Here is a 27,345-nt window from a genome sequence, read left to right on the forward strand (position 1 = left end):
CAACGCTGCTTATCCAGGATTCGAACCCGTGACCTCTGACTCCAAAGCCCGTGCTGTTTCCACTGAGCCACGCTGCTTCTCTCAAAAATACTGGCATTTATTAAGCGCTTACTATGTGCAGAGCACTGTTCTAAGCGCTGGGGAGGTTACGAGGAGATCAGGTTGTCCCATGGGGGGCTCACGGTCTTAATCCCCATTTTACAGATGGGGGAACCGAGGCACAGAGAAGTGACTTGCCCACCGTCACACAGCTGACAATAGGCAGAGCCGGGATTCGAACCCGTGACCTCTGACTCCAAAGCCCGTGCTCTTTCCACTGAGCCACGCTGCTTATCCAGGATTCGAACCCGTGACCTCTGACTCCAAAGCCCGTGCTCTTTCCACTGAGCCACGCTGCTTCTCTCAAAAATACTGGCATTTATTAAGCGCTTACTATGTGCAGAGCACTGTTCTAAGCGCTGGGGAGGTTACGAGGAGATCAGGTTGTCCCATGGGGGGCTCACGGCCTTAATCCCCATTTTACAGATGGGGGAACCGAGGCACAGAGAAGTGACTTGCCCATAGTCACACGGCTGACAATTGGCAGAGCCGGGATTCGAACCCGTGACCTCTGACTCCAAAGCCCGGGCGCTTTCCATTGAGCCAATGTGACCCAGAAGGTCAGGGACTGAAAGGTGAATTGGTGCCTGAGGGTTTGTGGAGTGTTAATAGTGGGGTTGTGGACGGGGGTGAAGGGGCCCTATTCCGTGAGAAACTGCGTTTTCCCACATTTTGCAGGTATTTATTCCCATGGAAGAATTGTGTGGAATGTGTTTGTGGGTGGGTATGATCGGAACTTGTGTCTTGTTTGGTCAGATAAATCGGCTTTTGGCAGCGTGGCTTAGTGGAAAGTATCATCATCAATCGTATTTATTGAGCGCTTACTATGTGCAGAGCACTGCCTGCACATAAATGCCATCATTATTATTATTATTATTAATCCCCATTTTACACATGAGGTAACTGAGGCACAGAGAAGTGAAGTGACTTGCCCAAAGTCACACAGCTAACAACTGGCGGAGCCGGGATTTGAACCCATGACCTCTGACTCCAAAGCCCGGGCTCTTTCCGCTGAGCCACGCTCCTATGTGCCAAACATAGCTATGAAGCTGGGATTGATAGACAAAAATAAGGCAACGGAGCTCACAGAAAGAATGAAGGCCCGGGCATCACAAGACCTAGATTCTAATCCTGACTCTGCCACTTGCAAGGCCGTGTGACCATGGGCAAAATCGCTTAATTTATCTGTGCCTCAGTTTCCTCATCTGTACCCGGGCGTCACAAGACCTAGATTCCAATCCCGACTCTGCCACTTGCAGGCCGTGTGACCATGGGCAAAATCGCTTAACTTATCTGTGCCTCAGTTTCCTCATCTGTACCCGGGCGTCACAAGACCTAGATTCTAATCCTGACTGTGCCACTTGCAGGCCGTGTGACCATGGGCAAAATCGCTTAACTTATCTGTGCCTCAGTTTCCTCATCTGTACCCGGGCGTCACAAGACCTAGATTCCAATCCTGACTGCCACTTGCAGGCTCTGTGACCATGGGCAAAGTCGCTTAATTTATCTGTGCCTCAGTTTCCTCATCTGTACCCGGGCATCACAAGACCTAGATTCCAATCCTGACTGCCACTTGCAGGCTGTGTGACCATGGGCAAAATCGCTTAACTTATCTGTGCCTCAGTTTCCTCATCTGTACCCGGGCGTCACAAGACCTAGATTCTAATCCTGACTCTGCCACTTGCAGGCCGTGTGTCCATGAGCAAAGTCGCTTAACTTATCTGTGCCTCAGTTTCCTCATCTGTACCCGGGCGTCGCAAGACCTAGATTCTAATCCTGACTCTGCCACTTGCAGGCCATGTGTCCATGGGCAAAGTTGCTTAACTTATCTGTGCCTCAGTTTCCTCATCTGTAAAGTGAGGATTCAATTCCTCTTCTCCTTCCCCCTTAGACTGTGAGCTCCGTTGCCTTATTTTTGTGTATCAATCCCAGCTTCTTAGTACAGCGTTTGGCACATAGGAGCGTGGCTCAGTGGAAAGAGCCCGGGCTTTGGAGTCAGAGGTCATGGGTTCGAATCCTGGCTCCGCCAATTGTCAGCTGTGTGACTTTGGGCAAGTCACTTCACTTCTCTGTGCCTCAGTTACCTCATCTGTAAAATGGGGATTAATAATAATAATGATGATGGCTTTTATTAAGCACTTACTATGTACAGAGCACTGTTCTATGCGCTGGGGGATTTACAAGGTGATCAGGTTGTCTGTCCCATGTGGGGCTCACAGTCTTCATCCCCATTTTACAGATGAGGTAACTGAGGCCCAGAGAAGTTAAGTGACTTGCCCAAAGTCACACAGCTGACGAGGGGTGGAGCCGGAATTTGAACCCATGACCTCTGACTCCAAAGCCCGGGCTCTTTCCACTGAGCTACGCTGCTTCTCTAAAGCCCCCCGTGGGACAACCTGATCACCTTGTAACCTCCCCAGCACTTAGAACAGTGCTTTGTATGTAGTAAGCGCTTAATAAATGCCATTGTTATTATTATTATAGTAGGAATTTAGCATATTATTATTAATAACGATAGTAATAATGATAATAATGAGGGTGTTAACTTGGCTGTGTTCAAATGGCAGTTTCTCGGGGGGGGTTTAAGGATTTTTTTTTTTTTAATGGTGGCTTAGTGGATAGAGTGTGGGCCTGGGACTCAGAAGGACCTGAGTTCTAAATCCAGCTGTGCCACTCATCTGCTCTGCGACCTTGGGCAAGTCACTTAAGCAGCCTGGCTTAGTGAAACGAGCCCGGGCTTGGGAGTCAGAGGTCTTGGGTTCGAATCCCAGCTCCGCCACTTGTCAGCCATGTGACTTTGGGCAAGTCACTTCTCTGTGCCTCAGTTACTTCATCTGTAAAATGGGGATTAAGATTGAGAGCCCCACGTGGCACAACCTGATTACCTTGTAATAATGATCATAATAATGGCGGCATTCATACATATCTTGTACATATCTATTCCTTGTACATATCTATTCATTTTATTTTATTTTTATTTTGTTAATATGTTTTGTTTTGTTCTCTGTCTCCCCCTTCTAGACTGTGAGCCCACTGTTGGGTAGGGACTGTCTCTATATGTTGCCAACTTGTACTTCCCAAGTGCTTAGTACAGTGCTCAGCACACAGTAAGCACTCAATAAATACAATTGATTGATTGATTAAGCGCTTACTATGTGCAAGGCACTGTTCTAAGCGCTGGGGAGGTTACAAGGTGATCAGGTTGTCCCACGGGGGGCTCACGGTCTTAACCCCCATTTTACAGATGAGGTAACTGAGGCCCAGAGAAGTGAAGTGGCTTGCCCAAAGTCACCCAGCTGACAATTGGCAGAGCTGGGATTTGAACCCATGACCTCTGACTCCAAAGCCCAGGCTTTTTCCAGTGAGCCACGCTGCTTCTTGTACCCACCCCAGTGCTTAGGACGGTGTTTGGCACATAGTAAGCGTTTAACAAATACCATCATTATTATTACTTACTTCCCTGGGATTATTATTACTACTTCTCTGGGCCTCAGTTACCTCATCTGTAAAATGGAGATTAAGATTGTGAGCCCCCATATGGGATGTGGACTGGGTTTGACCTGTTTCCCTTGTATCTACCCCAGCGCTTAGTTCAGTGCCTGGCACATAGTAAGGGCTTAACAAATACCTTTATTTTATTTTATTTTATTTTATTTTATTTTATTTTATTTTTTAAAGTTTTTGTAGTTCTTTAAATCGCTGTATGGAGACCTGAGTTGGCCAAGAGCGCCCTCTTGTGGCTTTCCTTTTCATTTCATTCATTCATTTCATAATAATAATAATAATAATAATAATAATAATAATAATAATAATAATAATAATATTTGTTAAGCGCTTAGTAGAGAGCTTGGCATATAGTAAGTGATTAACAAATACCACAGTTATTATTATTATTGTTATTTAAGCTCACACAAACACATCACCACCCTCAGTACCAACAGCGTATGAGGAAATACCTGTTGACGAGTTTTGTTTACCTGTCTACATGTTTTGTTTTGTTGTCTGTCTTCCCCTTCTAGATTGTGAGCCTGTTGTTGGGTAGGGACCGTCTCTATATGTTGCCGATTTGTACTTCCCAAGCGCTTAGTACGGTGCTCTGCACACAGTAAGCGCTCAATAAATACGATTGAATAATAGTAATAATAATGTTGGCATTTATTAGGTGCTTACTATGTGCAAAACACTGTTCTCAGCACTGGGGAGGTTCCAAGGTGATCAGGTTGTCCCATGGGGGGCTCACAGTCTTAATCCCTATTTGACAGATGAGGTAACTGAGGCACAGAGAAGTGAAGTGACTTGCCCAGGGTCACCCAGCTGACAGTTGGCAGAGCCTGGATTTGAACCTATGACCTCTGACCCCAAAGCCCGGGCTTTTTCCACTGAGCCACGCTGCTTCTCGTTCATTCATTCAACTCCCAGGCCTGTGTTGTAGCCACTGTGGCCGGCTGCTGCTTAGAGCAAAAACAGTAGCAGGAGTTGCCAGCAACGAGCACAACAGCACAGCAAAGGGTAGCTTTTGTGCATGCAAGGTATGGTTGGGATTGGGAGTCCAGTATTGGCCTTTTCAGCAACCCAGAAAGCAGTTTGGTTAGGTCTTAGATTCGCTCTTACTGCTCAGAAGACTGTTTTTTGTCTTTTAATCCCAATCAGCAACTTCTTCTAATCCCTTGCCTGTAAACTTCCTGTACAGAAGGCTCAAGTAACTCCCAAATGGCCCCTCCAACTCCCAAACAGGTCCAACCCTTCCCCTTTTCCTCTGGCCAGAATGGGAAGGTCAGGTGTTCCATCTGCTGAAACACTTTTAACAACTCTTATTGTTTTCTGCTGGCTGGGAGTGTTGATTTTTGGCTACTTGTGAGACTCCTCCCCACTCCCCCCGCCTCAAGTGCCCTCCACCCAACTCCTTTTCCTTCCATCTCTGAAATACAATGGCCTTCTGGCATTTTTGTATATACAGGGCATTATCCCTTAACTTGGGGGGTGATGAAGAGCCTTGGAAATGGGAAAATTGCAGTATAATGAGCACGGATTCAGTGGGAATTAATAGGCTTGGGAGAAGATGATGATGGTGATATTTAAGTGCTTAATCAATTGTATTGAGTGCCTACTGTGGGCAGAGCACTGTACTAAGCACTTGGGTGAGTATATATATGTATATATGTTTGTACATATTTATTACTCTATTTATTTTACTTGTACATATCTATTCTATTTTATTTTGTAGTATGTTTGGTTTTGTCTCCCCTTTTAGACTGTGAGCCCACTGTTGGGCAGGGACTGTCTCTATATGTTGCCAATTTGTACTTCCCAAGCGCTTAGTACAGTGCTCTGCACACAGTAAGCGCTCAATAAATACGATTGATGATGATGATGGTGAGTGCAGTAATTCTGTAGGCGGGAACAGCCTTTTTCAAGCATGGTCTGGCATTTTCTAGACTGAGCCCCCTTTTTCCTCTCCTCCTCCCCATCCCCGCCGCCCTACCTCCTTCCCCTCCCCACAGCAGCTGTATTTATGTTTGTACCCCGATCACCTTGTAAACTCCCCAGCGCTTAGAACAGTGCTTTGCACATAGTAAGCGCTTAATACGTGCCATTATTATCATTATTATTGCAGTATAACAATATAACGGACACATTCCCTGCCTGCAGTGAGCTTAGGGTTTAGAGGGTGGAATAAATTAAGGATAGGTACTTAAGTGCTGTGGGATTGAGGCAGGGTGACTAAAGGGAGCAAATTAGAAGCAGAAGGGAGTGGGAAAAGAGGAAAATGAGGGCTTACTCAGGGAAGGCCTCTTGGAGATGTGCCCTGATTAGAACTCATGACCTTCTAACTCCCAGTCCCGTGATTTATCTGATTTATCTGATTATTCTCAGAATGTTAAAGCAGCCATCTCTTCGATCAGCAGCTTTAAAACTGAAAACTATGGCTCAGCCAGAATTCAAGCAAGCCTGGGAAGTTGTTTGGTTTCAAAGACAAAACCCCAGGCCAACAGCGCGTGGTGGGATGAGATGGGCACCCGAGGAGCAGGAATAGACATTCCCAACGGCAAATGGCGGGCTCCCCTCCGCTCCAGGTCTGCTCCTCGGCTCTCGTGTTTGCTGGAATCTGTTCGCTTCCTTCAGGGAAGGCATCCGAATTCATTAGAAAGATGATTTCTTGAGGCGTTACCTGGGATTTGTGTTCCAAATCCCCATCTTCATTCAATCGTATTTATTGAGCGCTTACTGTGTGCAGAGCACTGTACTAAGCGCTCGGGAAGTCCAAGCTGGCAACATATAGAGATGGTCACAGTCTAGGAGGATGAAGAGTACGGGTGAACAAATGCATCCCTTTCCTCCCTAGTGGAAAAAACACAGAATTAGGAGTAAAAAGACCTGGATTCTAATTGCAGCTCTGCCACCGACCTTCTTCGTGACCCTGGATAAGTCACTTCATCTCTGTAGACCTCGGTTTCCTCTCCTGTATAATGGGGATGAGGTAGATTGAAGCCCCACTTGAGATGGGGAATACGACCGGTCCTATGACCTTGTATTTTTTATGGTATTTACGGTATTTGTTAACTGCTTAGTATGTGCCAAGCACTGTACAAAGCGCCGGGGTAGACGCAAGCTAATCAGACTGGACACGGTCCTTGTCTCATATGGGGCTCACACTCTTCATCCCATTTTACAGATGAGATAACGGAAGTCCAGAGAAGTTAAGTGACGGAATCTCGTTTTAGAAATGGTTGGCGGGTTGGAGTGAAGTGCTCATAATAACGGAAGTCCAGAGAAGTTAAGTGACAGAATCTCCTTTTAGAAATGGTTTGCGGGTTGGAGTGAAGTGCTCATAATAATAAATAATAATAATAATGGCATTTATTAAGCGCTTACTATGTGCAAAGCACCGTTCTAAGCGCTGGGGGGGTTATAAAGTTATCAGATTGTCCCACAGGGGCTCACAGTTTTAATCCCCATTTTACAGATGAGGGAACTGAGGCCCAGAGAAGTGAAGTGACTTGCCCAAAGTCACCCAGCTGACAATTGGCGGAGCCGGGATTTGAACCCACAACCTCTGACTCCAAAGCCCGGGCTCTTTCCACTGAGCCACGTAGCCCTCTAATCTGAATGCTTGACGCTTTCTCTGTCCTCCCAGGTCGATCACTTTGGATTTGATGTGGATTTAACGTTTAAACAGCGGTACCTGGTATCCGATCAACACTGGAGGGAGGATGGGGGATCGATACTTTTCTACACTGGCAACGAAGGGGATATTACTTGGTTTTGTAATAACACGGTAAGTGCGTAGACGGTATTGTACACTGATGTTGTTAAAGAGTTGTTTTTCTGGTGAGCGGTGACCTAGGAATGAAAGTGCAGGCTGTGGCTACCCGGGTAACCCGGCTGTTAAATTATAAATCTCCCAGGAGGTGAAAAACTTAATGATGGGCAGTTTCAGCCTTTTTCCTACAGTATTCCTCAATCCATAAATGAAGCTTTTTTTATAACTACAAACAGAAATGTGGGGGAGTGGATCCTGCTGCCTTTTTTTTTCGCAAGCCTGGATAAAGCATAATATAGCGTCGATACTATAATAGTATAGGGATAATGTAATAGTATATACATATGTTGCCAATTTGTACTTCCCAAGCGCTTAGTACAGTGCTGTGCACATAGTAAGCGCTCAATAAATACGATTGATGATGATGATGATGATATCATTGTATTTTATAAGATACTACAATAGGTGAGTCCACTCAATCCAAGTGAAGTAGAGGATTGAGCAATTATCGTGTGGTTTTGCTCCATTCAGGCAAACCAAACCAATGTTTCCAGTCACAAATTTGATTTATTTTGGTCTGAGCAATCTGACTGAGATGTCTTCAAGTAGTAGTAGTATATGTAGTAGTATATGTTGCCAACTTGTACTTCCCAAGCGCTTATTACAGTGCTGTGCACACAGTAAGCGCTCAATAAATACGATTGATTGATAGTAGAGAAGCAGTGTGGCTCAGTGGAAAGAGCCCGGGCTCTGGAGTCAGAGGTCATGGGTTCAAATCCCGGCTCCGCCAATTGCCAGCTGTGTGACTTTGGGCAAGTCACTTCACTTCTCTGGGCCTCAGTTCCCTCATCTGGAAAATGGAGATGAAGACTGTGAGCCCCCCTGTGGGACAACCTGATCGCCTTGTAACCTCCCCAGGGCTTAGAACAGTGCTTTGCACATAGTAAGCGCTTAATAAATGCCATTATTATTATTATTATTATTATTATTATTTAGTACTTGTCAGTGTCCAATGGTCCTGCCAAAAAGCAGGCATTTAATTCTCATTTACCCTTGTTGTAAAGAACCATAGGCATCTACTCTGGCAATCAATTCCATCAATCGTAATTTTTGAGCGCTTTTTGTGCGCAGAGCACTGTATTAAGCACTTGGGAGGGTACAATAGAAAAGAGTTGGTAGACATATTCCCTGCCCACAACGAGCTTAGTCTAGAAAGGGAGACAGACTTCAGTATAAATAAAGTACGGAGGTGCAAATAAGGGTTGAGGGAGGGGTGAATATACTGTGAATCTAAGTTCTAGACCGTGAGCCCACTGTTGGGTAGGGACCGTCTCTATATGTTGCCAACTTGTACTTCCCGAGCGCTTAGTACAGTGCTCTGCACACAGTAAGTGCTCAATAAATGCGACTGAATGAATGAATGAATAAATACGATTGAATGAATGAAGGAAGGGCAATGCAGAGGGGAGTAGAAGAAGAAAAATTGAGGGGTTAGTCAGGGAAGGCCTCTTGGAAGAGATGTGCGCCTTTAATAAGGCTTTGAAGGTAGGGAGAGTCGGATATGAAGAGAGAGGGCTTTCCAGGTCATTCATTCAGTTATTCATTCAATCGTATTTATTGAGCGCTTACTGTGTACTAAGCGCTTGGGAAGTACAAGTTGGCAACATATAGAGACGGTCCCTACCCAACAGTGGGCTCACAGTCTAGAAGGGGGAGACAGAGAACAAAACATTAACGAAATAAAATACATAGAGTCAATATGTACAAATGTACACATGTACAAATATGTACAAGTAAAATAGAGTAATAAATACGTACAAACATATACATCATCATCATCATCATCAATCGTATTTATTGAGCGCTTACTGTGTGCAGAGCACTGTACTAAGCGCTTGGGAAGTTCAAATTGGCAACATATAGAGACAGTCCCTACCCAACAGTGGGCTCACAGTCTCTACATATATACAGAGGTCAGAGGCGGGACTTGGGCGAGCGGTCGGCGACGAGATGAAGGCACAGTAAATAGGTTGGCTTTAGAGGAGCGAAGGGTGTGGGCTGGGTTGGAGTGGAAAATCAGGAATGTAACGTAGGAGGGGGCAAGATGATGGAGTGCTTTGAAGCCAATGGTAAGCAATTTCTGTTGGACACGGAGATGGATGGGAAATCACTGGAGGTTCCCGAGGAATGGGGAAATACGCACTGAGTGGTTTTGTAGAAAAATGATCCGGGCAGCAGAGTGAAGTGTGGACTTGAGTGTGGAGACACAACACATTTTATTTTGCAAAATTCTTTAGGGTTTCATGTGGGAAGTGGCGGAGGAGTTGCAAGCCATGTTGGTGTTTGCCGAACATCGATATTACGGGGAGTCCCTGCCGTTTGGAGATCAGTCATTCAGCGTGAGTACCCTTTCGGAACAATTCTCTGCCGTTACGCACCCTGGCAGTCTCGGCTCCCACCAGTTGGAGATAGCAACTTCTCCTAATTCCGCTGTTTTGAGCTTTTTGCTGCGGTGAAACTAGATTTTCTCACATGCAGCTGAAGGTCAGCCCCGTTTTCTCTCCTTTAGTCTTACCCATTCTTGAATAAGGGTGGGGTGGGAGTGGATGTGTATGTATGGTGGGGTGGGGATTGTTCATTCTTTCAATTGTGTTGGTGCTTACTATAATAATATATTATAATTTTAATTTTATGCTTGTGTCTACCAACTCTGTTATATTGTTCTCTCCTAGAGCTTAGTACAGCCCTCATCATCATCATCAATCGTATTTATTGAGCGCTTACTATGTGCAGAGCACTGTACTAAGCGCTTGGGAAGTACAAATCGGCAACATACAGAGACAGTCCCTACCCAACAGTGGGCTCACAGTCTAAAAGGGGGTGACAGAGAACAAAACCAAACATACTAACAAAATAAAATAAATAGAATAGATATGTACAAGTAAAATAAATAGAGTAATAAATATGTACAAACATATATACATATATACAGGTGCTGTGGGGAAGGGAAGGAGGTAAGATAGGGGGATGAAGAGGGGGACGAGGGGGAGAGAGTCACGTGCTCCAAAAAACTGTCGCCCCAACGTGTCACCCACTGACCTCTGCACAGTCAGTACTCAATTAGGGGAAGCAGCATGGCTCAGTGGAAAGAGAATGGGCTTTGGAGTCAGAGGTCATGGGTTCAAATCCCGGCTCCGCCACTTGTCAGCTGTGTGACTTTGGACAAGTCACTTGGCTTCTCTGGGCCTCAGTTACCTCATCTGTAGAATGGATATTGAGACTGTGAGCCCCACGTGGGACAACCTGATCACCTCGTAACCTCCCAAGCGCTTAGAACAGTGCTCGGCACATAGTAACCGCTTAATACATGCCATTCTTATTCTTATTATTGTAAATACCATTGATTAAGTGATTGATCTGGGCAACTACGGCTCTGAAAAAAGGAAAGTCCCCATGCTTACGTACCTAGCATATGCATATCCAGAAAACTGGGTTACCAAATTTTTGGTTGTAATAAACATTTAGAGGGGTGTGCTATTTATATTCAAGTCACTATGTATATATGTTTGTACATATTTATTACTCTATTTTACTTGTACATATTTATCCTATTTATTTTATTTTGTTAATATGTTTTGTTTTGTTGTCTGTCTCCCCCTTCTAGACTGTGAGCCCACTGTTGGGTAGGGACCATCTCTATATGTTGCCAACTTGGACTTCCCAAGCGCTTAGTACAGTGCTCTGCACACAGTAAGCACTTAATAAATATGATTGAATGAATGAATAATAATGATAATGATGGTATTTGTTAAGCGCTTACTGTGTGCCAAGCACTGTTCTATGCACTGGGTAAGTGCAGAGCACTGTAACAAGTGCATGGGAGAGTAAAACGCAAGAATAAACAGACACAGTCCCTGCCCTATTCTAAGTGCTGGGTATGTGCAGAGCACTGTACTATGCGCTTGGAAGAGTACAACACAAGAATAAACAGACACAGTCCCTGCCCACAACAAGCTTACAAGCGTGAGTGGGGGAGACATTTAATATATTTATAAATATATTATATATATATATTTATAATATATTTATATTTATTTAATATAAATAAATACATTGCAGATACGTACCTAAGTGCTATGGGGTTGGGAAAGGGGGAAGACCAAAGGGAGCAAGTCAGGGTGACGCAGAAGGGTTGTGTCTTTTTAGTAAAGACTGTCTCTGTTGTGTAGGGACCGTCTCTATATGTTGCGAACTTGTACTTCCCAAGTGCTTAGTACAGTGCTCTGCACACAGTAAACGCTCAAAAAATACAATTGATTGATTGATTGAAAGAGTTACGTCATTGAAACTCTTGACTACAGACTCTAATTATCCAGAAAGTTCAGTGGGAAATTTCATTAGCTACCCCAAATTCCCTAGCTCCGAGGCAGGCTGAAATCCCTTCATGTTCCCTAAATCCCACCAGGAACCAGGGCTGTTAGAAGGAGAGGGACCGTGTCTGATCTGATTGTCTTGTCTAGTGTAAACTTAGTACAATGCTTGGCACATAGTAAGCGCTTAATCAATATCACAATTATTATGATGGTGGTTAGTAATATCAATAATGCTTCTATGAATAATGATGACAGCAACATTATTATGACTAATACGTCCACTAGCACTTTTAAAATGATATTTGTTAAGCGCTTAGTATGTGCCAGGCACTGTACTAAGCGCTGGGGTAGATACAGCTAATCAGGTTGGACACAGTCCAGATCCCACATGGGGCTCACAGTCGTGATCCCCATTTTACAGATGAGGTAACAGGCATAGAGAAGTGAAATGAGTTGCCCAATATCACAGAGCAGACATGTGATGGAGCTGGGATTAGATCCCTGGTCCTTTTCCCTCCCAGGCCTGTGCTCTATCCACTAGGCCATGCTGCATGTGAATAAATTAAGCAGTGCTAATGTTGATAATAATGATCATCATCATCATCAATCGTATTTATTGAGCGCTTACTATGTGCAGAGCATTGTACTAAGCTCTTGGGAAGTACAAATTGGCAACATATAGAGACGGTCCCTACCCAACAGTGGGCTCACAGTCTAAAAGAATGATAATAGCAACAGGAACAAGACCCATATAGCCAGGCTGGCTGTCGACCCAAGGCCTAATGGATAATTGAATTTTTCCGGCATCCAGTCGGTCCCAAAACCCACTGATCTGGAACCCCATTAGACTGGCTGTTCATTACGGTTGTCTTTAAACTTGGAACCCTTTTACCAGAAGTGCTTAGCCCAAGCTGTCCCTCCTGCAGGGATTAGCCAGCCGAGTGTGTTTACTTAGAAATCCCGTGGGGGAGAAATGCCCACCCCCAAACTAACCCCTGCTTCGGTCCACGTCCCTGGGCCTCGCGGGAATCTCTTCTCAGGACTCCAAGCACTTGAACTACCTGACCTCCGAGCAGGCGCTGGCGGACTTTGCCGTTTTAATCGAGCATTTGAAAGCGACGATCCCCGGCGCCCAGAACAGCCCCGTGATCACCGTCGGGGGGTCGTACGGAGGGATGCTGGCCGCCTGGATCCGCATGAAATATCCACATCTGGTGGTCGGGTGAGTGCCGGTGTGGCGGCAGATGTGGAGTTCTCCGTTTCTCCTCCCTCTTGGGTCAGCGGCCCCTTTTTTGTCTTTAAAATTGCAGCCGGAGTCATAACTCTGCCTCTTCATCCTGCTGGTTTGGAGCTCCCGGGGTCAGCTTTGACCAATCGTCCCAGCCCAAGCCCCTTTATTTCCCAGCGTGTTTCTGGGAGGCAGGGTCAGGTGAGGCTGCTGAAATGTGGAGGGGGAAGCAAGTTCTCCCCACCTCCTATCCCTTTCCGGTAGTCGGCACCAATCCCGCCCGATCCAGACTTCTTAGGTTACGCTCCTTTTTCTCCCTAAAGGAGTTACGTTTTGCCTGGATGATGGTCCGAGTGGTCAGTCTTCCAGGGTACAGCTGGCCTGCCCCTGGCCGAGTGCCAGCTTGATCCTTTTTTTTAGCATTTTCAATACCCAGCCTCCTTCCGCCGGGCCTCCTCCTGCTGATTTCCACAGTTTGGAACCAGAATGGCTCAATGGAAAGAGCCCGGGCTTTGGAGTTAGAGGTCATGGGTTCAAATCCCAGCTCTGCCAATTGTCAGCTGTGTGACTTTGGGCAAGTCTCTTAACTTCTCTGGGCCTCAGTTCCGTCATCTGTAAAATGGGGATGAAGACTGTGAGCCCCCCGTGGGACAACCTGGTCACCTCCCCAGCGCTTAGAACAGTGCTTTGCACATAGTAAGCGCTTAGTAAATGCCATTATTACTATTATTATTAGAGTTCTTGCAGGCCTGGGCGGGAGACATGGTGGCCCTGGAGCAAATTGCGGGTGCCAGGGATTCCCCTGTGGAAACCCCTTCGGGACCATGGGAAGTTGGCGCACAGGTGACATCGTCACTTGATGCCAAATGCCTGGCGTAGGGCCTACGATGTGCTGCGTGACTCCTTGCCAGTATCCACAAGGGTCGTCTGGAGCTCTGAGCGTTGGTTGGTAGCCAAACGCTCACCCACACTCTCGCTGGAATCATGTTGACCGTGACGGTGAGGCAGTGGGCAGGAGTCGGGCCCAGCGTCTCTGCAGATGGTGATTTCTTCGAGCCCATTTGCCCGCCGTGTCAGCAGAAGCACAAAGGCTAGTCCACCTGGCCGACCACGGGAGACCGATCCCCTGTCTCATTGGGGTTTGCCAAGTCAGTGGAAGGGGCTCGAGTCTCCCCCCACTTCTCGTTTGAGGGGTTAACGTTTTCTCCGGGGCCTGTCTTTGGTCCTCCAGAGCCCTGGCTGCCTCCGCTCCCATCTGGCAGTTTGGCGACCTGGTCCCCTGCGGCAGGTTTTTCGAGATCGTGACCAACGATTTCAAGAAGAGCGGGGCAGGGTGTGCCGAGAGCATCCGCGCCTCTTGGGATGCCGTCGGTCGGATTTCAGCCACAGGTAGGCTCGGGTTGGCAACCGGGGGAATGGGCCTTCAGCTTCAGCTTGATTTGAATAGGAGAGTTCGTCCCCGGTTCCTCACCCTGGGCTTCAAGGCTGTCCATCCCCTTGCCCCCTCCTACCTCACCTCCCTTCTGTCCTTCTCCAGCCCAGCCCGCACCCTCCACACCTCTGCCGCTAATCTCCTCACCGTACCTCGTTCTCGCCTGTCCCGCCGTTGAACCCCGGCCCACGTCATCCCCCTGGCCTGGAATGCCCTCCCTCCCCACATCCACCAAACTAGCTCTCTTCCTCCCTTCAAGGCCCTACTGAGAGCTCACCTCCTCCAGGAGGCCTTCCCACACTCAGCCCCCTCCACCCCCCTCCATCCCCCCCGCCTTACCTCCTTCCCTTCCCCACAGCACCTGTATATATGTATATATGTTTGTACATATTTATTACTCTATTTTAGTTGTACATATTCTATTTATTTTATTCTGTTAATATGTTTTGCTTTGTTCTCTATCTCTCCCTTCTAGACTGTGAGCCCACTGTGGGGTAGGGACCGTCTCTGTATGTTGCCAGCTTGTACTTCCCAAGCCCTTGGTACAGTGCTCTGCACCCAGTAAGTGCTCAATAAATACGATGGAATGAATGAAATGAATAAAATCTGTAGAAAGGGGATTAAGATTGGGAGCACTTTGTGGGCCAGGGACTGTGTCCAGCGTGATTATCTTCTATCTACCCCACTGCTCAGTATAGTGCCTGGCATATAATAAGCAATTAACAAATACCATTAAAAAGTCTATGTATGTTTATTTATACATCTTTAAATTACCTATTATCAACTATTTATATTACTATCTGTCTCCCCTCTCTAAACTGTCAGCTCACTGTGGGCAGGGAGTCTACCAATGCTTTGTATCGTACTCTCCCAAGCGTTCGGTAGAGTGCTCTGCATAAGGTTAGCGCTCGATAAATACGATGGATTGAATTCCCTCAGCATCCGGGGATCCGCAAATTCCCCTGTTGCTCAACCCCATCTGTCACTGACGCAGGCAGGGCTGGGCTCATTTGGGAGGGATGAAAGACTTTTGCTCTAAGTAACGGCCAGGCTGGCCCAAGCCAAACATCAGTCATGAAAGGCCTGTTTCTGTCGAGGCCCGGCCTCCCATCTGGGAGTGGAATCAATCAATCAATCAATCGTATTTATTGAGCGCTTACTGTGTGCAGAGTGGAAGGTACATGGCAGGTATTTATTTATTTATTTATTTTACTTATACATATCTATTCTATTTTATTTTGTTAGTATGTTTGGTTTTGTTCTCTGTCTCCCCCTTTTAGACTCTGAGCCCACTGTTGGGTAGGGACTGTCTCTATATGTTGCCAACTTGGACTTCCCGAGCACTTAGTACAGTGCTCTGCACACAGTAAGCGCTCAATAAATACGATTGATTGATTGATTGATTGATTGGACTGGGACCCAGGGATCCTGGGTTCCAGTCCTGGCTCTGCCATAGATTTTTCTCCCTCTCGCTCTCGTTAAGCGCTTACTATATGTCAAGCACTGTTCTAAGCACTGCGTTAGGCATCATCATCATCATCATCATCATCAATCGTATTTATTGAGCGCTTACTGTGTGCAGAGCACTGTACTAAGCGCTTGGGAAGTCCAAGTTGGCAACATATAGAGACAGTCCCTACCCAACAGTGGGCTCACAGTCTAAAAGGGGGAGACAGAGAACAAAACCAAACATACTAACAAAATAAAATAAATAGAATAGATATGTACAAGTAAAATAAATAAATAAATAGAGTAACAAATATGTACAACCATATATACATATATACAGGCATGGTAACACGGGGCTCAAAGTCTAAGTAAGAGAGGCTTAGTCTCTTTCTTAGAAACCAGTTCCATACCGGGTGGATATTCCTGGGCACCATTAGCATTGCGGCCTAATGGAAAGAGCACAGACAGGGAGTCCAGAGACCTGGGTTCTAGTCCCACATCTGCCACTGACCTGCTGGGCGGTCTTGGGCAAGTCGTTTGACCTCAGGCCTCAGTTTCCTCGTCTCTAAAAAGGGGATACTAGTACCTGCCACTCCATATCTCACGGGAATGTTGTGAGGATAAAAACAAGACGACGGACGCGAGTGTGCTTTGGATTAATAAAAGTGCTCTGCAGATTCAGGATATTGTTACTATTGTTATCTTCATTATTATTAGCTAGGAGATTGGGTCATGCATGCACGTGGCAGTATGTATGCAAAGTTCCCGAACAGGGAACTGTAGAGGCCTGGGGCTTTAGGCTGTGATAGCCTCCTGGCAGGGGCATATGGAACCACTGGACTCCCGGCCTTTGCCTTTCTGGGAGCCAGGCTGAGCCAAGGCCCTGTTACAGCTCGAAGGACACTTTAATTTTTCTGTTGTTGCTTTTTAGGTTTGTCTGGAACTTGGCTTGGTACGTTTCCCTACTAAGGGAAAGTAAACCTTCATAATAATAATAATAATAATGATGATGGTATTTGTTAAGCGGTTACTATGCGCAAAGCACTGTTCTAAGCGCTGGGGAGGTTACAAGGTGATCACGTTGTCCCACGGGGGACTCACAGTTTTAACCCCCATTTTACAGATGAGGGAGCTGAGGCCCAGAGAAGTTAATCAATCAATCAAGCGTATTTATTGAGCGCTTACTGTGTGCAGAGCACTGTACTAAGTGCTTGGGAAGTACAAGTTGGCAACCTATAGAGACAGTCCCTACCCAACAGTGGGCTCACAGTCTAGAAGGGGGAGACGGAGAACGAAACCAAACATATTAACAAAATAAAATAAATACAATCTAACAAGTTAAGTGACTTGCCCAAAGTCACACGGCTGATAAGTGGTGGAGCCGGGATTCGAACCCATGACCTCTGACTCCAAAGCCCGGGCTCTTTCCACTGGAGCCACGCTGCTTCATTTGCGCAGTGCTATTTTTTACTTTTCCAAAATACTTTGACACAAGTCTCCTCAGCGCTTAGAACAGTGCTTGGCACATAGTAAGCGCTTAACAAATACCATCATCATTATTATTATTATTCTCAAGTTCTCCTTAAAGTCTCCACGTTAGGTAGGGAACGGATGATATCCTGACCCCCCCCACGTCACAGATGAGGAAACTAAGGCCCCTAGGGTGTCAGTCGCTCGCCCAAGGCTTCACGGTGGGCGAATAGAAGGTCTGGGACGTGGGTTCTCCGGTCCTTGCTGTGGATTGCAGCCCTGTGGGTCTCCTGTGGCCAAGTGGGTGGGGTGGGTGGTGCCAAGGTGGGTCTGTTGCTGCTCCCCCGGGCCTTGACCGCGTCTTTTCTTCCAGAGGAAGGTTTGCAGTGGCTGTCCCGCACGTTCCGCCTTTGCAGCCCGTTGAGGGGTCCGCAGGACGCCGTGGCGCTGAAAGCCTGGATGGCCAGCACGTGGGTGGACCTGGCCATGGTCGACTACCCCTATGAAACGGACTTCCTCCAGCCTCTTCCCGCCTGGCCCGTCCAGGTAAAAAGCTTCTCCTGGGGGCCTGATGCTTAGGACTGCCGGTGAACTGTCCGTGGGCCGGGCCGACTTCGGACCTCGCACCACCTGGCTCGTCGTAGCAGCAGGCCGTCAGTCAGTCGTATTTATTGAGCGCTTATCACGTGCAGAGCACTGAGCTCTTTTGGAAGAGCGCAATATAACCGACACATCCCCCTTCTAGACTGTGAGTTGGGTAGGGACCGTCTCTATATGTTGCCAGCTTGTACTTCCCAAGCGCTTAGTACAGTGCTCTGCATAAATACGCTTGATTGATTGATTCCCTGCCCACAATGAGCTTACAGTCTAGTAACGGTAGTAGTAATATATGTAGAGCACTGTACTAAGCGCTGGGAGCTTAGCTTGAGGAGCAGCGTGGCTGAGTGGAAAGAGCATGGGCTTTGGAGTCAGAGGTCGTGGGTTCAAACTCCGACTCCACCAAATGTCAGCTGTGTGACTTTGGGCAAGTCGCTTGTCCTTCCCAAGTGCTTAGTACAGTGCTCTGCACCCAGTAAGCGCTCAATAAATACGATTGAATGAATAAATGCCATTATTATTATTATGTCAATTATGTATGTATTTATTACTCTATTTTATTTGTACATATTCTATTTATTTTGTTAATATGTTTTGTTTTGTTCTCTGTCCCCCCCCCCCCCCGCTTCTAGACTGTGAGCCCACTGTTGGGTAGGGACCGTCTCTATATGTTGCCAACTTGTACTTCCCAAGCGCTTAGTACAGTGCCCCGCACACAGTAAGCACTCAAGAAATACGATTGAATGAATGAATGTCAAATCCCAGCTCTGACAATTGTCAAGCGTGTGACTTTGGGCAAGCCGCTTCACTTCTCTGTGCCTCAGTTACCTCATCTGTAAAATGGGGATGAAGATTGTGAGCCCCCCGTGGGACAACCTGATCACCTTGTAGCCTCCCCAGTGCTTAGAACAGTGCTTTGCACATAGTAAGCACTCAATAAATGCCACCATCATCATTATTATTAAAAACCAAGCGGCAGTTGGGCCCGGTTCCTGTCCCTCCAAGGTCTCAATCTGGAAAGAAAAGCAGGGAAAGGGGACTGGCAACAGATACGTGAGGAGACGAAACAGAGGTCCGTGGGTAACTGGGCTTCGCTGTGGGCGTTATGCCAGGCCTGTGGCGTCAATCTGAAAAGGAAAACAGGGAAAGGGGACTGGCAACAGATATGTGAGGAGACGAAACGGAGGTCCGCGGGTAACTGGGCTTCGCTGTGGGCATTATGCCAGGCCTGTGTTGCGGAATTGGCTCCAAACGCTTGCCCCAAACAGGGATGTCGCGCCCTTCCTCCTCCCAGGTCCCCACTCTGGACCGGTCTCCGTTTTCCGGTCTTCTCCCTCCTGCCTCCCGCTCAGGCAGCTGCCTCTCTCATCATCTGGAGCCGGCCCTGTTCCAAGACGTCAAGGACCCTCTTCTCCGGCCATCCTGGAGTGTGTTGGGGGATTCCAAAGACCTACCACCACCATCCACCCCTCCCTTATTCCCAAAGATTGCCAAACAAAGCAGACACAATAGGGAGGAAGTTTACACGTTTAAAGCCCCTTTTAGCATCATTCCAGCAGGCATTTTTGGGATTGAGCTCTTTTCAGCTCCTTCAGATGACAGTCCCCTATTATGACCCCCGGCTCTTTTGAGGGAGGCAGGGGGAGTGCTTAGCCCCATGCCAGCATTTCACAAACAAATAATACTTGGAATTTCTGGGGACGTCAATGAATATTCTTCGCCCTCCCGTTTGAAGGAGGGGGTGATTGTGGCATGACGGGAGGCAGAATTGGGATTAGGTTTTGGAGTTCTCAACTGATTTCCACTTTGGTGGATTTAAGGCAGCTTTTGGCTGGTCCGTGTTGATTTTCTCCGTGCCCCATCTTGGATTTAGCAAGCACCACCTGAGTTTTCAGTCTCCTTGAAGGACTTAGTTATTTTCTCCCTCTCTCTCAGTTTAGGGATATATATAAAGAACTGAAGGATTTATTTTATCAGTGATTTCCCTGTTTTTTCAATGATACTTTTTAAGTGCTTACTCTGTGCCAGTCTCCCTCTCTCTCAGTTTAGGGATATATATATAAAGAACTGAAGGATTTATTTTATCAGTGATTTCCCTGTTTTTTCAATGATACTTTTTAAGTGCTTACTCTGTGCCAGGCACTGTAGTGAGCACAGGGTAGATACGAGCTTATCAGGTTGGACACAGTCTCTGTCCCACATTCATTCGATCGTATTTATTGAGCGCTTACTGTGTGCAGAGCACCTTACTAAGCGCTTGGGAAGTACAAGTTGGCAACATATAGAGACGGTCCCTACCCAACAGCGGGCTCACAGTCTAGAAGGGGGAGACAAACAACAAAACAAAACATATTAACAAAATAAAATAAATAGAATAAATATGTACAAATAAAATAGAGTAATAAGTACGTACAAACATATATACAGGTGCTGTGGGGAGGGGAAGGAGGTAAGGAGGAGGGGGAGAGGAAGGAGGGGACTCAGTCTGGGAAGGCCACATGGGGTTCACAGTCTTAATCTCCATTTTACAGATGAGGTAACTGAGGCACAACAAAGTGAAGTGACTTGCTCAAGGTCACGAGGGCAGGCAAGTGACAGAGCAGGGATTAGAACCCAGGTGCTTCTGATTCCCAGGCTTGGGCTTTATCCATTAGGCTGCCCTGCTTCCCCTGAGCCAACGGGAGATTGCGGTGAAGTGGGGAAAGAATGACCCTTGACCCCAAGTGGCATGGAGTTCGTGTGGACAGTGGCCGAGTGGAGCCGTCGAGGGGAAAACACCCAATTCTGGAGCCGGCGAGGTCCCCGCTTTCTGCCTGTCTAAATCTGCTTCATCCACCTTCACTCCTGCGTTTACTCAAACTTGACTTGAGTACTTTCCCCCTTTTCATTCTCAGCCGTCCCGGTCTCTTTTTGGGGGGGTTACGCTTGAGGATTTCCGACGGGAAGGAGGAGAACGTATTTTATGATTCCAGGGGATTTGAAGGCCTCCGATTTGGAAGACTTTGTTACCATTTGGGAGCCCATGAAAATTTTGCTTTGGGATCTCCCAAATCCTTCGTGGGCAGACTCAGTTCCCAACCCTTCCGTTTGTCTCCTTTCTGGCAGTCCATATTATTCTTCCCATTCTTGGCCTCTTTTCTGTTCCGCTAACTAATCCCTGGATCTCTCCCCAGTCCTGCATCCCGCTCTTTCACTGGCAGGCCTTTTTATCAGGAGCTTCTCCTCCCTCTGACTCACTTCCTTCCTTCTAAAAGGGTCGCCCAGCTGCCCTCCCCAGGGATCTGCCACATCCCCAGTGTGCTGCAGTACACCCTGGGAGCAGTCACGATGCCACCTGCCCCCGTGAAATGTCTCAGGGCAGGTGAGAGACTCGAGGCTGGCCTCCAAAACGCCTTGGGATCATCCCTGTCCCATACCAGGCTAAACACCCTCTTCTGTGCCCATCCAAGCACCCTCTGTTTTTAACGGTGTCTTTTCATTTGGTCCAAAGCACAGGGCCCGATTTTCATTTTGCTTACCCAGATCAAAGGCCGCAAAATTCAGGCAGAAATAATCGTGGATTAGACTGGCGGGACCCAAATAAGAGGAGAAAAAGGCAAGAGAAATCCCCCTCGCTCCGCATCATCCGGCCGCCTAAACTCCCAGTCCTTGGTTTTCTGGTCCTTTTAAATCCCCCCACGCAGGTCACCCTACAGTTTACTTTTTAGGCATCTTTTCCTTCTCCGGGAGCATACAGAACCTTTTAGCTCAGTCTTCTGAATCCACTGCCAGATAGAGCGGGGATAATAAGAGCCGGAATGGAAAATCCCTTCCGTTTGTGTCGGTGTCTCTTTTTAATGTATGCCACCACTCTGGGTGGCTTAAGCGGTTTAGGTGGATTGTTTGAAAAGGCAGCTTTTAATGACAAAACTAATGTGATTATCTGAGGGAGAGTGAGGGGTATTGAAGGATGGGAGGGAGGCAGGGAAAGGGACAAAATCTGTTGGAATGGTTGAATGTATCTGCTTAATCCTTTTTTGAATGTGGATGGACGATACCCTCTGGGAAGAAGAGATTGATCTTTTTTCTTTTGGTAATCTCTCTTCTTTCTTTCCTTCTCCTTTCTTTTCCCCCCATCATCCCCCACTTAATGGAAATGTGGGCTGCCCGGGGGAAGGACAGATGACACTTTTTATGGCACACTTTGCTTAGAGGATCTGGGAAGACCTGGACTGTTTGGTCCCGGGCTGATTTGAATGGGCTCTGAAGATCGATCAGACCTCCCTTCTTCCCTTTTCCATCTGTCCTTCCTCCCCAAAGCTATGGAGAAGCAGCGAGGCTTAGTGGATAGAGCTCTGGGCTGGAGGTCAGAAGGTCATGGGTTCTAATCCCTGCTCTGTGTTACCTTGGACAAGTCACTTCACCGCTCTAGGCCTCGGTTACCTCGTCTGTAAAATGGGGATTAAGAGTGTGAACTCTTTGTGGGACAGGGCCTGTGTCCAACCTGCTCACCCTGTATCTGCCCCAGGGCTTAGAACAGTGCTTGGCATATAGTAAGCACTTAAGTACCGTGATTATTATTATTATTATTTTTATTATTATTATTTTTATTGTTATTATTATTATGGAACTGCCAAAGAAAATGATTTTAGAAAAACTGGGAAGATGAAAGCAATGTTTATCCCAAGAAACGTGAAATCATTTTGTACTCTGAAAAGCCTGGGATTTGGGGGCACAAAGTATGACTTAGTGAGAGATCTTTGGACCAAGTGCAAAGAAGCAGCGTGGCTCAGTGGAAAGAGGAGTCAGAGGTCATGGGTTCAAATCCCGGCTCCACCACTTGTCAGCCGTGTGACTTTGGGCCAGTCACTTCACTTCTCTGTGCCTCAGTTCCCTCATCTGGAAAATGGGGATTAAGACTGTGAGCCCCACGTGGGACCACTTCATCACCTCGTATCCTCCCCAGCACTTAGAACATTGCTTTGCACATAGTAAGGGCTTAACAAATGCCATTATTATTATTATTAAGTGCGTGTTTTAGTCGGATGCGAGAACTCAGGGGTCTGAAAACCCTTATCTAAAAGTCTTAAAAATGAAAGTTGCTTTTGTCGTTGGGTAGAATTTTTAATTTAGTTCATCATTTGTCTGAGGGGTTGAAACCGACCTGGAAAAGTACAGAATGTGAAAGATACCTAATGAAAACTCAGTGTAAGCTCCCCTTTTAGAGTGTAAGCTCCTTGCAGGCAGAAAATGGAACACTTCTATGTTTCATGTTTCCCAAGCACCGAGGACCGCACCAAGTGGATACCCAATAAATACTACTACTGCGGTGGTAGAGTGTGTGCACGCTAAGTTAAGGTTCAGTAGAAAGATCCTGTTTGTTCCCTGCCCCACTGATCACCTAGTCCTCCCATTTTTATGAATTTGTTCATTTTAAGAATCCCCTGTACGTACATGACCAGTCCCTGAAAGATCCTAAAACTTCACAAAGACAGGCGGCACAAAATGATTTCAGAATTAAAGCCATCACAGCCGACAGGAAAAGAGTTATTCTATGCACTAATCTCCAAGGGGACTGGGGGAGGTCTGATTTGGAGAAACAACCCAGAAAAATGAAACATGCCATCCCACAATGGCCAGTTTATCCGACTTTTATATATATATATATATATATATATATATATATATATTCATATGGTATTTGTTCAGCACTTACTATGTGCCAGGCACTGGACTAAACGCTGGGGTAGATGCAAGCTAATCAGATTGGACACAATCCATGTCTCACTTGGGGCTCACAGTCTTAATCCCCGTTTTACATATGAGGTAACTGAGGCACAGAGAAGTGGAGTTACTTGCCCAAGGTTACACAGCAGACAAATGGTGGAGCCAGGATTAGAACCCAGGTCCTCCGACTCCACCAGGCCACGCTGCCTCAGTCCTGCCTCTTCTCGGCCTTCCAGCCCAGTTTACTCTTTCCTTTCGTGAAACCGTAGGTGGTGTGCAAGTACTTGAAGGACTCTAAATCGCCGGATGACGTTTTGCTGCAGAATATTTTCCAGGCGTTGAACGTCTACTACAATTATACTGGAAAAGCGAGCTGCCTGAATACCTCCGAGACGGTCACAGGGAACCTTGGAATGCAAGGCTGGAGCTATCAGGTACCCATGCGGTCCTTTCTTCCCGAATGCAAGGGTCACATTTCCCTTAAGGAAAAGCCACCATAGAGTAATAATAAGAATAATTGCGGTATTTGTAAAGTGCTCACCTGCCTACATGTTTTGTTGTCTGTCTCCCCCTTCTAGATTGTGAGCCCGTTGTTGGGTAAGGACCGACTCTATGTTGCCAGCTTGTACTTCCCAAGCGCTTAGTACAGTGCTCTGCACACAGTAAGCGCTCAATAAATACGGTTGAATGAATGAATGTGCCAACTATTGTTCCGAACACCGGAGTAGATACAAGCAAATCGGGTTGGGCGAAGAACCTATCCCACCTGGGGCTCACGATCTTGATCCCCCATTTTACAGATGAGGTAACTGAAGCCCAGAGATGTGAAGTGACTCGCCCAAGGTCACACAGTAGATGTGTGGCCGGGATTAGAACCCACACACAGTAAGCGCTCAATAAATGCGATTGAATGAATGAATGAACTTAACCTCCCTGGGCCTCAGTCTCCCCATCATTATGTATATATCTCTAATTCTATTCATTTATTTTGATAGTATTGACGCCTGTCTACTTGTTTTATTTTGTTGTCTGTCTCCTCCTCCTAGACTGTGAGCCCGTTGTTGGGTAGGGATTGTCTCTGTTGCCGAATTGTACTTTCCAAGCGCTTAGTACAGTGCCCTGCACACAGTAAGCGCTCAATAAATGTGATTGAATGAATGAATGAACCCAGGTCCTTGTGATTCCTAGGCCCGGGCTCTATTCACTAGACCATGCCGCTTCTAAAGTACACGCTGGTTCGAGAGTACAGGTGCCGTGCTGTTTCTTCCGCCATCGCATTGCATGGCCTCCGGATAGAAGCGTGTTGTCAGAAGGACACTTCCAGATTCCCCAACAGCGATCTCTCCAAAACACAAAATGAAAGCACACAGTGTGGAATGATTGGGTCATGTTCTTCCTCAATATGAAACCAGATGTTTTTCCCTTCAATCTATTGCGACCCCTTCCCTGGCCCTCAACTGCTGATGTACAGAGCTCTGACACACTGTAAGGAAAGCAACTCTCTTTCTGTTTAACAGTTCTGGTTGGGAAGATTTCCATCCCTGCAACACCTCAACCAAGGTGTCCCCCGGCCACCTCCCCTACCTCAATTTTTCCAGTTCAGAGCTCTCGCTGGTCTTTCTTGGCTGAAGGTGGAGCTCAGCACAAACCACATGCATTTCTTCTTTCCCTCTGGGTAATTAGCGGGTGGGATTAGTTCCCACAGGAAGCTCTGCTGGAGGAAACTGTCAGTAATCAATCAATCCATCAATCGTATTTATTGAGCGCTTACTGTGTGCAGAGCACTGTACTAAGCACTTGGAAAGTACAAGTTGGCAACATATAGAGACAGTCCCTACCCAACAGTGGGCTCACAGTCTAGAAGGGGGAGACAGAGAACAAAACCAAACATACTAACAAAATAAAATAAATAGAATAGATATGTACAAGTAAAATAAATAGAGTAATAAATCTGTACAAACGTATATACATATATACAGGTGCTGTGGGGAAGGGAAGGAGGTAAGATGGGGGGATGGAGAGGGGGACGAGGGGGAGAGGAAGGAAGGGGCTCAGTCTGGGAAGGCCTCTTGGAGGAGGTGAGCTCTCAGTAGGGCCTTGAAGGGAGGAAGTAGGCGCAAGGGGACGGTGGATCAATCAATCAATCGTATCTATTGAGCGCTTACTGTGTGCAGAGCACTGTACTAAACGCTTGGGAAGTACAAGTTGGCAACGTAAAATCAGAGATGAGAGAGGTCTGCACTGGGGAAGAGAGTCAGAGCTGGAGAGGCGAGAGTCAAGGGTGTTGGGTGGTTCACGGGCCTTACCTGGTAATGACATTGCTGTTTGGCGTGTTTGCGTGTGTGTTTGTTTATTTGTGTGTTTCAGGCTTGCACAGAGATGGCCATGCCTTTGTGCACCAATGGAATCAATGACATGTTTGAACCCCAGCCGTGGGACTTCAAAGCCCTGTCGGATGAGTGTTTCAAGCTGTGGGGGGTGAGGCCACGCCTCTTCTGGATCCCGACGGTCTACGGAGGGAAAAACATCAGTTCCCACAGCAACATCATCTTCAGGTGAGCCTCGCCAGATGCCAAGGACAGCCGTGCCAGCGTGTGGCTGATAGGCTATGGTTCCATGGAGCGACACCTTGGAAACATCACGCAGTCAATCAGTGGTGTTTACTGAGTGCTTACTGTGTGCAGAGCACTGGACTAAGCACAAATCCAAATCCTATCATAACATCACCATGAATCGCAGAGGGCATGCTTATCCTCCCAAGGTGCTTTTGTGTCACCCTTTCCCCGTTCGGTGTGGCGGGTCACTTTTGGTCGCGCCCCCGGCGCGAAGTTTCCTTTCTGTTGTCCCAGACTGAACCCCCTCCTTCCTCTTCCCTCCATCCCCACAGCACCTGTATATATGTTTATACGTATTTATTACTCTATTTATTTTATTTGTTTTAATATGTTTTGTTTTGTTGTCCGTCTCCCCCTTCTAGACTGTGAGCCCGCTGTTGGGTAGGGACCGTCTCTAGATGTTGCCGACTTGTACTTCCCAAGCGCTTAGTACAGTGCTCTGCACACAGGAAGCGCTCAATAAATACGACTGAATGAATATTATCCTCGTAGCAACCCGGTGGGGGAAAGGATGGTTATCCCCATTTTGCCAAGGAAGGGACTGAGGCCCAGAAGGGTTCAGTGACTTAAGAATAATAATAATTGTGGTATTTGTCAAGCGCTTATTATGTGCCAAGCACTGTATTAAGCACTGAGATTTGTGATAATCACGTCCTTCATGGGGTGCACAGTCCAAGTAGGAGGGACAACAGATATTGAATCCCCATTTCTCCCCTTTTAGACTGTGAGCCCACTGTTGGGTAGGGACTGTCTCTATATGTTGCCAATTTGTACTTCCCAAGCACTTAGTACAGTGCTCTGCACATAGTAAGCGCTCAATAAATACGATTGATGATGATGATGATTTTGCAGATGAAGGAACTGAGGCCCAGTGAAGTGAAGTGACTTCCCCGAGGTCACACAGCAGGTAGATTGCAGTGGCAGGATTAGCACCCAGGTCCTGTGACTCCCAGGTTCCCTAGGCAATGCTGCTTCAAAGAAAATGCTGCTTTGATGGTGTCAAAGCGTGTACTAGCCCCAGCTTTCTGACTCCAAATTCTGAGCTCATTCCACTCGGTGATATTACCCATCAGCAAGGATAGGTGAAAGCTGACCTTTTCTAGTAGCACACACCC

At 46.8% G+C, this 27,345-nt stretch overlaps 1 protein-coding gene across 1 annotated transcript in view; it reads left to right on the plus strand.

Annotated features, from left to right (window-relative positions):
* The window catches only part of LOC119941396 (prolylcarboxypeptidase), a 52,732-nt gene that overhangs the window by 17,528 nt on the left and 7,859 nt on the right, over window positions 1–27,345 (plus strand). The window contains exons 2-8 of the mRNA XM_038761818.1: window positions 7,235–7,375; window positions 9,658–9,759; window positions 12,774–12,955; window positions 14,193–14,350; window positions 17,686–17,858; window positions 23,885–24,049; window positions 25,983–26,170. Of these exons, the coding sequence (XP_038617746.1) occupies window positions 7,235–7,375; window positions 9,658–9,759; window positions 12,774–12,955; window positions 14,193–14,350; window positions 17,686–17,858; window positions 23,885–24,049; window positions 25,983–26,170 (1,109 nt within the window). The remainder of the gene's footprint in view (window positions 1–7,234; window positions 7,376–9,657; window positions 9,760–12,773; window positions 12,956–14,192; window positions 14,351–17,685; window positions 17,859–23,884; window positions 24,050–25,982; window positions 26,171–27,345) is intronic.

This window comes from Tachyglossus aculeatus, chromosome 20 (genome assembly GCF_015852505.1).
Source record: "Tachyglossus aculeatus isolate mTacAcu1 chromosome 20, mTacAcu1.pri, whole genome shotgun sequence".
Lineage (NCBI taxonomy): Eukaryota > Metazoa > Chordata > Mammalia > Monotremata > Tachyglossidae > Tachyglossus > Tachyglossus aculeatus.